Here is a 12,580-nt window from a genome sequence, read left to right as displayed (position 1 = left end):
TTCGATTTTGCCTCGCCCCGAAGGCGGAGCAACGGTGGCGGTAACGCTACTCCATTTTCGGACCCTCACACTGCCGCTAATGCCGATCGGGGCCAATGACGAATGGCCGAGTTGGCACTATTCCCAGGCTGCATGACGCCAACACAACAAAGGTGGACTGGTGGCCAATAATGGCAGCATTCACTCCCTCGACAATTAAAAATGAAGAAACAAAATCCCGGGGCAGCTTCAATGATGATCATTGTGGATAGCGTGTATGGGGAAGATGAAATGGTTGCAGATTAATTTTTTGGTGTGGTAGTGCAGATGATGATGAATAATTTGTACTACGGATGTACCTGTGCTTTCCTTTCGAGTTTATTTGATTTAATGTCTTTTCTTTTCAATGAATGCAGAACTTTGTTTGCTCTTTGGGGTCTAATTTTTCAGATCACTTTCTCTGTCCGAAGTTTAGAGGGTTTGACATGCTCATGGTTCGTCCGATCTTGGTCCCAGGGAAACCGGATGAATGAACCACACACTTTCTCTGTTTTGGAGTCGCGACCCAAACGTTGAATTCCCATTTCTCCTCCACGCGGAATACCTTCTCCAGTGAGTAGTGAACGACTTGGGCAACTGGCACGGCTCTGGACCCAGTTTTGCGGGGGGTTGATTGTGTGTCCTTCACGTTTCAGGATTGAATATCTATCAGGACAGGAGGCGGGGAAGGGGGGGGGGGAAGAGATGGGGAGATGAACGTATGATGTAGTACAGCTCGAATGACACGAATGCCCCGGCCTCGAGGGAGATTGACGTTTCGACCAGCGACCCCGTGGCTGGCATGGCATGCTTACTTGCTCCATACAAAGTGACTAAGGAACATGCCAGCCTGCCAAAAAATGTTAGATCTGTTTGGCGGTGAGGGAGAAGAAAACGCTGCAGCCGCTTGACCGCCTCGTCGAGTGTGCCTGTAAGGTTTGTCCTTGCAGTAGGTGGTTGCGTGTCTCAACTGCCTGTATGCACTTCATAAAAGACCACAACTAAGAATTGGTCAAGGGTCGGGTTGGCATCGTCCACGGGTCCTCAAGCATAGTGGTTCTCCGTCCGGACGAACTCGATTGGCCTCAGGTCACACACCCTGGTAAGGATCACGCGATCGATCTTCGAAAAGTCCCCAACCCTTCCGAGGACCGGTTGTTGTTGGTCAACCACACGAAGTACCAGTACGATCCCATCAACAACACTACTTACTACTACTACGACTCGGGCTCGTGACTCGTCGGTTGGAAAGATTTATAACAAGTGTTCTTTGATCTTCGATTGAGTTGAGTTCTGGATTGACCCCCGGGGATATCTTCCGTTCTTTCCATCCGCCTCGGTTGTCCCCCGGCTGAGGAATCGTTCTACAATGAGCTCACTGTGTAATCTGGCCACCTCATCATCATAAATTGGTGGCAGGTGTGGATGATTACCCTTTCTTGGGTCGATGGTTGGAACCCCCCTGATTGGCGTGAATGAGCTGAATAGATTTAGGCATAATTCTCGTAGACCAGTGTAACGACGATTCCCATGGTGATAGCAGTATTGGGCCCAACAACAATGTTGCGATAGGAAACCTAATCGGTTGTTATCAGCTCCAACGCTAATAACTGGAGATGGACTGCTCTTCAAGTTTTGGAATGGAGGAGGGGGCTGTTATCGCTGGGTATGACGGTAGATAATCGTGATAAGCGTGTTTCCCAGTCGATGATATCAGAGACGGGGTCTGGATAACGTTCCCTATCTCATTTGATTAATCCCAGCAATCATCTAATCTTCAAGGGGGGCAGTGATAGAGAACCCACCAACCAAGTGAAATAACCAGCCATTGCCAGGCTGGCAACATCAACAAAGTACATACATCCGATATACATTCAGGGATCAACCAACTGATGGTGGTCCATCCGCGACACTCGTTGCCTCTTTGAATCGAAGAAGTATCACTACTTTATTTACCCCGCACGATCTTCCCGGAGGCTTGGTTGTGTTCACAATTCCTCCGACAGACAAAAGTCGCGTCTGGGAAATCTCCTGCTTGCGAGACTTCAATAACTCCAGCAGGCGGGCTCTGGGTAAGATTACCGAGTTTACCGATACCGTACGTGGCTGAGATCCACTTCGGGTTCCCCAGATTTCCTGGGGGGGCACATGACCAACTTCCATGAGGAAGTCAATTTGTGGTCTGATTATTTGGTCTGTGATCCCTCAATCGCATGGTCTTTGTCTTTTCCTATACGTGGGGTGGCACTAGTAGTCCTACTAGTAACGAAGGGACCCCCGGTACTGGTAACAGGGAGTGTTCGCCATCTTGGGACCCCCCGTACAGTGTACGCTTTAGTGGATAAGGAGAACCTTCGATAACCCCCTACAAATCCCTAATCGGAAATCTGTTCCACCCTGGCAACTCTTTTGGGATTTGAGACACTTCATCAGCAACTGCAAGTATTACGAATCTATGTTACCCCTCATCAGGAAAGAAAAAAGCAGACGTTCATGCAGCAAAAACCAAATAAACCGCCCACTTGACTGTGGCGCTTACAACAGATCCCCACTGAAGATATGCGTCTAGACGGCAACATCGGTACAGATCATCTACCGCGCATATCATATGTAAGTGGTCTTTTGCCCCCTTGCCTGCCACCTCTGCATATATCCTGTATTGTGTGCAACGGGGCTTGAGGGGGAAGATCGTAGAATTATTCAAAGAGAGGTTCGCCACCCCCGGCTATCAATAATAGTCTACTAGTACTAGTTTAGGTTATATATTTCTCGGGGTAATTGAGTTTCTAGACGTATCTCTCTCTCTCTCTATCGCCGAAGCAAATACCTCAACCATGGTCACGAGACCACTTGTCCTCTCCTCATCGTCCAGAGACAATTAGATCACCATTATGAAACACGCTCAAAGTCCAGACAGGGGATGAGGGGTTCCGTCGCGGTTGACTCGACTCCAATTACACCGATCTTGAATCACAGCGATACGCCCAACCACCCCCTGCATGGAATCGCTCGATTCCATCATGGATGAGACCTCCAATACCCCACTACCCTGCGCCTACCTACCGTCTGCCTTCAACCGTTTTGCATCCTGCTCTCCTTAACCTTTGCGTCCCTTCCCATGTCTTGGAATTTCTAGTGGGCTGTGCATTAGCGCCTGGTACACCTGTATGCACACTGTACATCCCGCCAGAATGTAATGCACATACCAAGGAATATCCCCGGAATTGCCTGATTTCAGCGACATGCAGACCAAGAGCCAAAGCAACTCGACCCTTTGCCGCTGGGTTGTGCTTTCCACTGGATATGGTGTTTGCTTTTGTGTTGCTGACGCTGCATAACGGGTGGGGAACTTGATCCCCCGCTAGAACGTTTTAGCGCATCCCTTTGAGAAATCCTGATAGACGGTATCGTCAAGCGCCCTGTTGTTTGGGATTTGGAACTTTTTCTTATCGCCGTCTTTTCTATTTTTAATCGGGTTGGATGTTGGGGATTGTAGGATGTAGAAGACAGTACTGGACGTATGCATCGTCAGCAGATATCCACTCCATTGATACCAATGTTGTCGGTAGAACTAGTCTGGTACTACGGGTAAAATATATCCAACATGTACTTTTTCATCGGTCGGTTGGTTATAGTACCACGCCAGTTGAAAGATATCAGTTCTGATGCGCTGCTACGTGTTTTTTTTTTTTGGAGAAGGATTTGTCATGGGAAGTGATTGGTCTTATTTTGGATGTGGTTTTCATAGCAATTGTCCGGAGTCTGCGTCTGCGGTTCGCATCCACCTGTAGGTTGTAGGGCTTTACTAGTACTTGAGCGAAATGTGAAAGATTTCGAGTCAGATATATTGTGTGTCACGCAAGTTTGACTAACAATCATAGTGATGTCAAGTAGCCTAGGGACTATCCATGGTATCCTTGGAGACATATTTTATATTCCAGGATTTACTTATCTACACGGCCAATGGGCGTTTGATACACAGCGAAAGTGGTTTTACTCTCACATAAGTATATCTGAAGAGAGTATATGGTACTATTGACTACCGTTTCAAGGGACGGAAAGAATAAAAGCAGAAAGCGACAAGCGTAGAGTAGACTCTTACAATCAAACTACCAAGCATATCATGTTTTCCATCAGTTGAGATCGAAATCCTTGGGTCCTGGGGCATACCTCAGCTTTGTAACTACCAACGACGCATTCGTTGCTGCGAAACGGTCAATATGTGAGTTGGTTAGTCATGCCTCGATCTGTTGCTGCTGATGTAAAGCGCTAACATTGTTTTATCAGACCTTACTCCCAATCGTCTTTATCGTATTGAACTGAGAAAAGATCATGGATCTCGTGCGTTCTAGGGAAACTAGCTAGGAAGGAACATAGCCTATACAAAGTACATGAACGAGATAATGGAGAAATGACTGGAGCAAGCAGAAGAAAAGGGATCTGCTGGATTTCCGTATGCGGTCATCCCCATCCAGCTTAGGGCTGAGATTGAGTATATTGTTCAATATGTAATACCCAGTGGATATGATCGAAATACATTGTCGTCTTGAAAGAAGATCGCATTGCACCCTGTTAACATACTTCATGCAGCTGCGTCACCAAAAATGAATAATTATTAGGCAGCGTAGATGATGTTGATAGGTCGTGGTGTTCACAATGATGCAAACTACGTGCTGGACTCTGTACCACGGATAATTTCAACCAAGAAACTATTTATACGAAAGAAGACTTTTCAATACTATGTTTATTTCCATTATCTACGACTCCTTTTCGTCACCTCCTCCACCAAGTACTCATTCACCGGCGTCCTCACCCCAACCTCCCTCCCCCTCCTCACCCAATACCCGTTGATGAACCTCACCTCCGTCTCGCGTCCAGCCCTCAAATCCCACACCATCGAACACGTCGTCTCAGCAGTCTTAATCAGGATTGCATTCACCGTCGCTTCCAACCTATCCACAGCAAACCGCTCCTTTACACCCGCCACACCCCTCAATTCCGGTAACGCAAGCACGACATTCGAGATCTCCGTGAGAATCTCCCTCCGCGTATCGGGGATGGTGAAGAGAAAACCATTCTTCGCATCATTCAAAGCACAAAGAGGGTTGCAGAAGGCATTGACGGCTAGTTTTTCAAGCTGAATCTGCAGGACTTCCGTGTAGGGGTAGGATGTTGCGTTTAGCCGGGGCGACAGGGGGAGATGATCTAGTAGGTATGAACATGAAGATTCCTGGGAATGAGGTGCTTCTTGTGAGCGGGGAACTAGTCCGAAGGACATTGCGGCGAAGCCAGTGTGCGTGACGTTGAGTGGTCGATTGAGCGTTACGCCGTGCGAGATGACTCCTATTATGTAGTTGGGTCGTGTCTGGGGGTTGGGGAATAATGTTTCGTTGACTTCGTCGATCATGCCGCTGCCGTTTTGGAGGAATAAGATGGTGGATCTGGCGTCTAGACGGTGCTTGAGGGGTTGTAGTGCTGCAACGGTTTGTGTTGCTTTGACGCTGATGATGAGGTGGGAGATGTTGCTGGTTAGGGCTTCTGAGGATGGTGATGAAGGCACAGGATACCATCCCCTTTCCCGGTATACCTCCAGGTCGTAGCCGCTGTGCCCTATTTGGGATCCTTCTCGTGTTGTAAGTAGGATTTGGTTTCCGTTCTCCTGATATCCGCCTAGTAGCGATTCGCGATGGAGAAGGAGAGTGACGGAGGGCTTGCTGGGGATTTCGGACAGACCATGGGCGGTGAAGGTGCCGATACTTCCAAGTCCGAGAACATGGATCCTTGGTGATGACTCTGAATGAGGCATAGTAAAGGGTCGTGCCGGTAAACAGTTGATCTTTGAAACTGGTCGAGATAAAGGCGATGTCAAGAGCCCGTGCTTGACACGGAACAATCGCACTGGGAGTGGAATGACAACGAACTTGATTTTTAGACATTCCGATCAGCAGGCTAGCTAGAATATACTTCATGTGGATAAGTTATATATACAATAATTGAAGCCCATAGGGCGTGATAGGGTGTAAAGGACTGTCTTTCAGCACTTCGATTCGGGTCGGTTTCCCGGTGGAGAATCTGCCCGCCGCGCCCTACGCCCTACGCCTCTCGGGATAACAACTTCGGCATTGATTTCTGCACGTAGGAGCGATTTTACGTCGGACTCGAAGCGATCTGCTAATTCCCAGCAGTCCCAAGGGAGAGGCGAAGTGGCGCTTCTGCCAAGTACGTCTGAGTTGGTGTAGATTTTCAACTGCCGTCTTACACCTTACGCCGTGTCCTTGACGCCCTTTTCAACATCTGCTGTGTCTTCCTAGTCTCGGTTAACGCACGAAATACGTTCTATCAGCAGAGAATGAAGAGTTTTCATCATCAATAGCAACTGAAGCGATCGAGACAGAGATCAAGTATGTTGTTGGCTGTGCCTTCTTTGACCCTCTCGAAGGCGTCACCAGTATTAAGCGCAGTTGTTCCCATTAAAATAGGTTGTTATCCACAAGCACTTCTTAATGCTTTCTGTGTGATAGGTCCGTGAGCACTACAAGCCGTAATCGCCTTTGTCCACCGAGAATGTCTCTCGATGGGTTCCTACCTCCCTCAGTTCACCGATTAACTGATGGTCAGCCTTTTCGCACCTCTAGCCTCAACAAACTCGACGCTTCTGGACTCCAAGCCACCTGAACCGATAAACCCAAGTCAGTCCCTTCAGACCATGTCACATAATTAGCCAATAAAATATTCACCGATATCATGGCCCGCGCGATGGCCTGCAGCATCAGGATGGGAGGTGGCAGAGATTGTACCCCATGGATCTCTTGTGCTGTAGTCGTCCGTGAGTGTCTTGCATTACGCTATAACTGCTCGGTTTCATAAGGCAATCCGTGCTTGACTAAACTCACGAGACGCTCTACCATTTCTCCCAAGTGGATGGGCACCTAGCCGATGGAGACCTTGAAAGCAAATGGGTACTGACTCTCGAATGGATCAAATTTTAACATGCCCTGTGCTTCAGCAGTGGGTGACTAATGTCACGTACGGCAATGAGTCGAGTATATGGCTAGACGTGATAGACGAAGGACGTGTCTGTAGTGATCCGCTCTATATAGGGTGTGGGTGTGGCGGATACAACGGAAGGGAAAGATGGGGGAGAAGGACAACAGCAGATGAATACAGAGTATGGTATGAACTTAACATAACAAAGTATATCTATCAAAGGTGGTCAGATTGATTCATCCCCATACCAGTCTGAGGGGTATCTTCCAAATGGCGATCTACACCTCCAGGTTCGGTCTCGATATTGTTTCTGTCCGCACAGTGTAGATGACGAAATGCGGAGAGCCATTCCGGGTTATCAGCGATAGTTTGATTCCACGAGTCCTCGGAGTCGTAAAGGACTCGTCTTGCTTCTTGTTGAAACATATCGTCCGTAGGCATGACACCCTGTTTTATTTTCTCTTGAGCATAGCGACTTAAATGCAGTGTAAGAACCTGTGTAAAGGAGCTGAGCTCCGACATGGAAATGTTTTGCTTAGCGACAGCCTCTGCTTGGGCATCTTCGGCTACTTTGTCCGGGCTCGCTTTCTGCTCTTCAATGAGATAATGGGCGCGCGACGAGATCTGTGCAAAATGATCCTGGACGTGTGTGTTGGTCGCAGAAAATGGAATCTGACTCTGAGACTCCTCGGCTATCAAATAAGGGGGTAAAGAGTTCGTAACCTGCGCAGCAATGGAGGGTGGAAATCCGTGATCGCCTTTCCAATCTTTCATTGTAGCATTTTTCCGGAAATGTTCAGCCAAGTGGTCAACTCGTTGTTCCCAAGTGTCCATACTGTGCTCACAGAACCCGCAACGTGACGGGACAGCAGAATGTGAAATCTTCCAATCGTCGATGAGAGGCAAAGTGTCGACATTATGCACGAGGCGCAGATGCTGCACTAGATGATCTTTGCGACGAAAGGAGCGGCGCTTGTCAGAGTCACCATGGCATCCATTATGGTTATGTTGATCGAGGTGTGCTACACTAGGATCCAGTGCGTTACAAAACGCACAGTGTTTTCTTCCTGTCACTCTTGAAAAGACGGTGGTCCCATGGGGAGCGCAGTACCACGCCTCCAAATTCAGATGGAGAGATTTCTCATGCCGAGCCCAGTCATATCTGCTCCTGAACCTATCACAACAGAAAGTACAGCAAAATCGCCGAGGCTTATCGGGTTTTCCTCGTGCCCGCACGGTATTTTTGCTGGCTCGACCTTTAGAGATACGGCTTGAAGGATCATCTGAAGGGGAGTGCGATAGGGCGGAGCCGAAAGACGCATTTGATGAACCACTCGATTCGCCGCTTGTTGCGGACGGAGCTCGCCTATAATGGCGGAACGCATTGTGCCCTGTGTTGCGTGTATCCGGGCGGCTGCTCCTCTGAGTCGACCGCTGGGTTGGAGTTTTTCTCAACGCATCCAAAATGGCTGATATAGACGCCGGCTCATCCTCTGGTGGAGATTCACGCCATCTCTCCATGGGATCCATTGCATTCGTATTTGGAATAAAAATCGGGCCGCTCTGTTCATGCTGCTGTCGGATCAAATAGCGACTCCTGCGCCGGGGGAGACCAGTACGATCGCTGGAGGGTGTATTGGTCTGTTCAGATACGCCTTGGCTGAAACCTGGCTTAGTAGGCTCAGGTTCTTGAGCACTAACGTCTGGTTCAGTCGCCGAAGTGCCGTCAGCCATGGTGTTCGAAACCTCCGGAAGAAGGCTGTCTAGTTGGTGGAGGTCTGAGCCAGTAGGCAACCACGCACTTCTGTCAATAAAGACATCCTCAGGCGACACTAGTTGATTTTCTCTGCCTAGACCATAATCTAGAAAGTTGGGCTGTGGTGCTGAATGTTGACCAAGTTGCTGATCGGTCTCCAATGAGTTGACAGGGCACAGCTCAGATAACGGTGGTATATAAGGGAAAGAGAAGTCAAACAAGCTGGGATCTAAGGCCAAATTGACTATAGAAAACAGTGAGTTAACGGCTCTTTTTTTCTGCAGGCAGACTTGGACTGACCGTCATCTCCTGTGTCACTCGCCGTGAGCGAGTTGATATCCTCCCGCTGGCCAGGGAGATCCCCATGCGACATTATAGTCCAGATCTAGCAGTTCTTTCGATAAGACAAACTACTGCCTACTTACTTTAACTTCATGCATCAGTTGGGGCAATGTTGCTCTTGAGTGGCGTCCATAAAATGCAGATATTCCGAGCAGTTCCTTCATTCACCGCCTTCTTGTCACAGAATCACCATGTAAATCATGGTATAGAGTTAACAGGTCTTGATACCAACATTTCTTCAACTAGATTGTGATTTCAGATAGTGTATCTGTATAGAATTATTGAGGACCTCACATCGTACCATCAATCATCGATCCGTCACGATCGCACACGACGTTCCCGAAAGAGCCAGATGTTATGTATACATTAGTAGTTGTGTCGGTGGCCGACTTAGGGCTTGAGAATGGCGCCTAGAGGCTAGAACTGGCTGGCGAAGGCTACAACTACATGCGTCAAGCTTTACCCTAAACAATGATAAATGCAAGCTATGTATGCTCCTGATCCACTATATTCGAGGCCCCCACCCCTTCCTTTTTATTTTTATTTTAATTTTTTTTTTCGCTCCTATATGTTTTTAAAGCCCACCTAGAGACCTGAGGAAATCGACCATTTTCTAATTATATGAACCACGAGCTTCTAGCAAGATTTCCACTGGGTAGAAAAGTTCTTGGAGTGTCATAGGGATATTCGTCATGATAAAAGGGCAGACTAGCCCTGGGGTCAGGAGAGACTCTAGATTAGAAACAGAGTATGAGTTTTGGCTGTATATCAAAACTCAACACTCTTGATATGCAGCCCTCACAAGCACATAAGATATCTCCAAGTCTCGATGTCATTGATTTTGACAATTAAAGGTAACTTAAGACACGGTTATCAAGTATCAGGTATGGAGATAAACTGCAGGTCATTGGAAGGTCGACGCGAAGAATTCTTGTCCCAGGTTTGCTGATGCTTAGCACAATAAGCAACAAATCACGTATCTGCCTCCTTTCCCTGATCGATGATGGTGTGGGTTTAGTGTGAACGAAAATCCAGCACTAAGGTCCACATAGTGTCATTTCAGCGGGATTCCCAGGTCAACGCCAGAGCACCCAGATTCCATGGCGATAAGCGATCTATCGCTTGGACCTGCCTAGACTCAGAATACCAAAGAGGCAATTTCATATGGTATCTATTTTGATTGGCCTTCTCCTTGCCACTCCTCACACCCCCACGCCATAATACTATGCTCGAACCTGGGGTAGGACATCATGCTCGATGTGCTCCACTAATTGTTGTTATCAGACTGTGGATACTAGATAATGAATGGTAGATAACCCAGTGTTTCAGTAATATCTTGATGAAGCTTGTACCAACTAGCCTAAGTATAAAGGTCCAACGCTCTCAATGGTAACGCAGTCCTCAAGTAACAGCACTCAATGCCTCCGCTTCGTGGTCTTTCACCATGCTGTTCTCCCAGGACCGAGACCTCGACGTGCCCGGCACCGAGCTACTAGTTGACACCCAGCATGATTTGGATGTCGCCCACGATGGCTCGGATATCATCTTGTTGCCCCATCCCACAGCCTGCGAAGGTGACCCGCTGAACTGGTCAAGATGGAAGAAATACTGGCATCTGCTTCTTATCTCGATCTATGCTTGCGTTTTCTCATTTGGTGAGAATAACACCGGTGACGCTTACACAACCATCGTAGAAATGACTGGATCAACGATGACGATCATGAACGGTGGTGGTGCCCTCAACTATCTATTACTAGGGCTGGTAAATATCTTCTGGGTCCCCACCGCCATGAAGATTGGTCGGCGGTTCTGCTTTCTCGCGACATTGTTGCTCTGCATTGGCTCATCACTCTGGATGGGTGCCTTTCATACCGCAGGGGAGTGGTTCGGTAGCAACATTCTCAACGGACTTGGGACCTCGGCCTATGAAGCAGTCATTCAGCTTGTTGTCTTTGATTTGTTCTTCGACCACCAACGCGGCCGTATGCTTGGAGTTTACATTTTTGCTCAGCAGTTAGGTTCGATTATCGGACTGGTGGCTGGTGGTTATATCTCTGACGGACCGGGCTGGCGCTGGGCGCAATGGGTTGTGTCCATTGCTGAGGGCGTTTTAATCGTCGCCTTTTTCTTCACTTTCGAGGAAACGCTGTTTCCCCGGTTTCTCTTCACCTCCTCCCAGACTCTTTCTACGAACAAGGCCACAACACTAGCTCAGTCAGATGCTGCCTTAGAGGACGAGATAGCGACCATGAAGGACAAAGGACCAGTCATTGCGGATACTGTGAGTGTTGAAGAAGGTACAGCTATGAATACACCAGCACCTTCTCAATTCCCTAAGCGGACGTTTCGGGAGAAACTCAGGCTGTGGGTTTACTATCCGCAAGATCACACATCATATTGGACGTACTTCCAACGACCGTTCTTCTTGTTAAAATTCCCTAACATCGTCATCGTATGTACCTGATTCGTTTATGCGACCTGACGCAGTTGGCTTGGACACGGTTGCTAATAATACATTCCAGGCCGGCGTTATCTTTGCATTTGGCTGTACCTCGGGTATCGTCACCAACAACACCATCTCGGAGACCCTATCAGCTCCTCCATACAATTTCACTGATGGTCAGACGGGTCTTGTGTACATCTCCGCCCTAGTCGGTAGTGTGATCGGCTATTTCACCAGTGTTTTTGGTGACAAGATTGTAATATACCTCGCCCGACGAAACGATGGTATCAAAGAGCCCGAGATGCGTCTGTGGGCACTGGTTCCTTGCTTCTTCTATGCCGGACTGGGGTATGAGATATATGGCTGGGGAGCTGAGACAGGCTCACACTGGATTACAATCGCAGTGGGTATTGGAAGTATGATTGCGCAGCAAGTGGCCGCAACCTCTACTGTAAGTTCTCGCGTGACTTCATGGCCCTGTTATAGCTAGTAACCGTGATGATAGGCAACGGCGTACGCAATGGAGTGCTTCCCCGGTGTGGGTGGAGAAATTGTTGTTATTCTTGCTATTTCCAGTTCCTTTATCAACTTTACCATCTCGGAGACGACGCAGCCGTTTCTGAATGCTGTGGGAATGGGGTATTTGTTCTTGTTCTACGGTATCTGCGTGGTGCTGTCGTTGGTGGCGGGCATGGCAGTGTATATCTGGGGAAAGAAGTGGAGGAGACGATGTGCACCGCGGTATTATCAGTTCCTGGCAGAAAGAGGGGGAAATATCTGAACATTCCATGATACTTGAGAGTTTGGTCGTATAGTAGTATCTTCTAACTATAAGATAGCGTTAGGGTTATATCGACATATAACAATTAGACTCGACTCTGTTTAGCGTGTTTTCCATCTTGCAACATGATCTTCAGAGCCTGCTTCTGCTTGCCTACATTCAGACGCACCGGTATGAGGCCGCTGGCATTGGCGGTGGTTATATACCGTAAGGCGTACTTTCTGGGATGACGAGTTACTATCTAAAAATGGAA

General features: G+C 48.1%; 3 protein-coding genes across 3 annotated transcripts; 1 reads left to right on the top strand and 2 right to left on the bottom strand.

Moving 5' to 3' along the window:
• Window positions 1–4,771: 4,771 nt before the first annotated feature.
• On the bottom strand, window positions 4,772–5,824 carry F9C07_10891 (putative 2-dehydropantoate 2-reductase family protein; the record flags this gene model as incomplete). The annotated part of the gene is made up of 1 exon (XM_041283906.1): window positions 4,772–5,824. One exon carries the CDS (start codon window positions 5,822–5,824, stop codon window positions 4,772–4,774), a length of 1,053 nt encoding a protein of 350 aa, XP_041140264.1.
• Window positions 5,825–7,053: 1,229 nt separating this feature from the next.
• On the bottom strand, window positions 7,054–9,840 carry F9C07_1135924 (uncharacterized protein). The gene is made up of 2 exons (XM_041283907.2): window positions 9,062–9,840; window positions 7,054–9,005 (listed from the first exon to the last, which is right to left on the bottom strand). The coding sequence occupies exons 1-2, from the start codon at window positions 9,132–9,134 to the stop codon at window positions 7,222–7,224; spliced, it is 1,857 nt and encodes a 618-aa protein (XP_041140265.1). The 5' UTR covers window positions 9,135–9,840; the 3' UTR covers window positions 7,054–7,221.
• Window positions 9,841–10,547: 707 nt separating this feature from the next.
• Window positions 10,548–12,553, top strand: F9C07_2279948 (major facilitator superfamily domain-containing protein; the record flags this gene model as incomplete). The annotated part of the gene is made up of 3 exons (XM_071510408.1): window positions 10,548–11,555; window positions 11,626–11,997; window positions 12,052–12,553. 3 exons carry the CDS (start codon window positions 10,548–10,550, stop codon window positions 12,325–12,327), a joined length of 1,656 nt encoding a protein of 551 aa, XP_071365998.1. The 3' UTR covers window positions 12,328–12,553.
• Window positions 12,554–12,580: the final 27 nt, after the last annotated feature.

Source organism: Aspergillus flavus, chromosome 1 (assembly GCF_009017415.1).
Source record: "Aspergillus flavus chromosome 1, complete sequence".
NCBI lineage: Eukaryota > Fungi > Ascomycota > Eurotiomycetes > Eurotiales > Aspergillaceae > Aspergillus > Aspergillus flavus.
The sequence above is the reverse complement of the archived record's forward strand: the minus strand, read 5'-3'. Positions and strand labels throughout refer to the sequence as shown.

Bases quoted from the DNA above. Each gene is read 5' to 3' on its own strand.
- F9C07_1135924 (XM_041283907.2), bottom strand. From the start codon at position 9,134: ATGTCGCATGGGGATCTCCCTGGCCAGCGGGAGGATATCAACTCGCTC. The intron at 9,006-9,061 runs GTCAGTCCAAGT...TGTTTTCTATAG, and splicing joins GAGTGACACAGGAGATGACG to TCAATTTGGCCTTAGATCCC.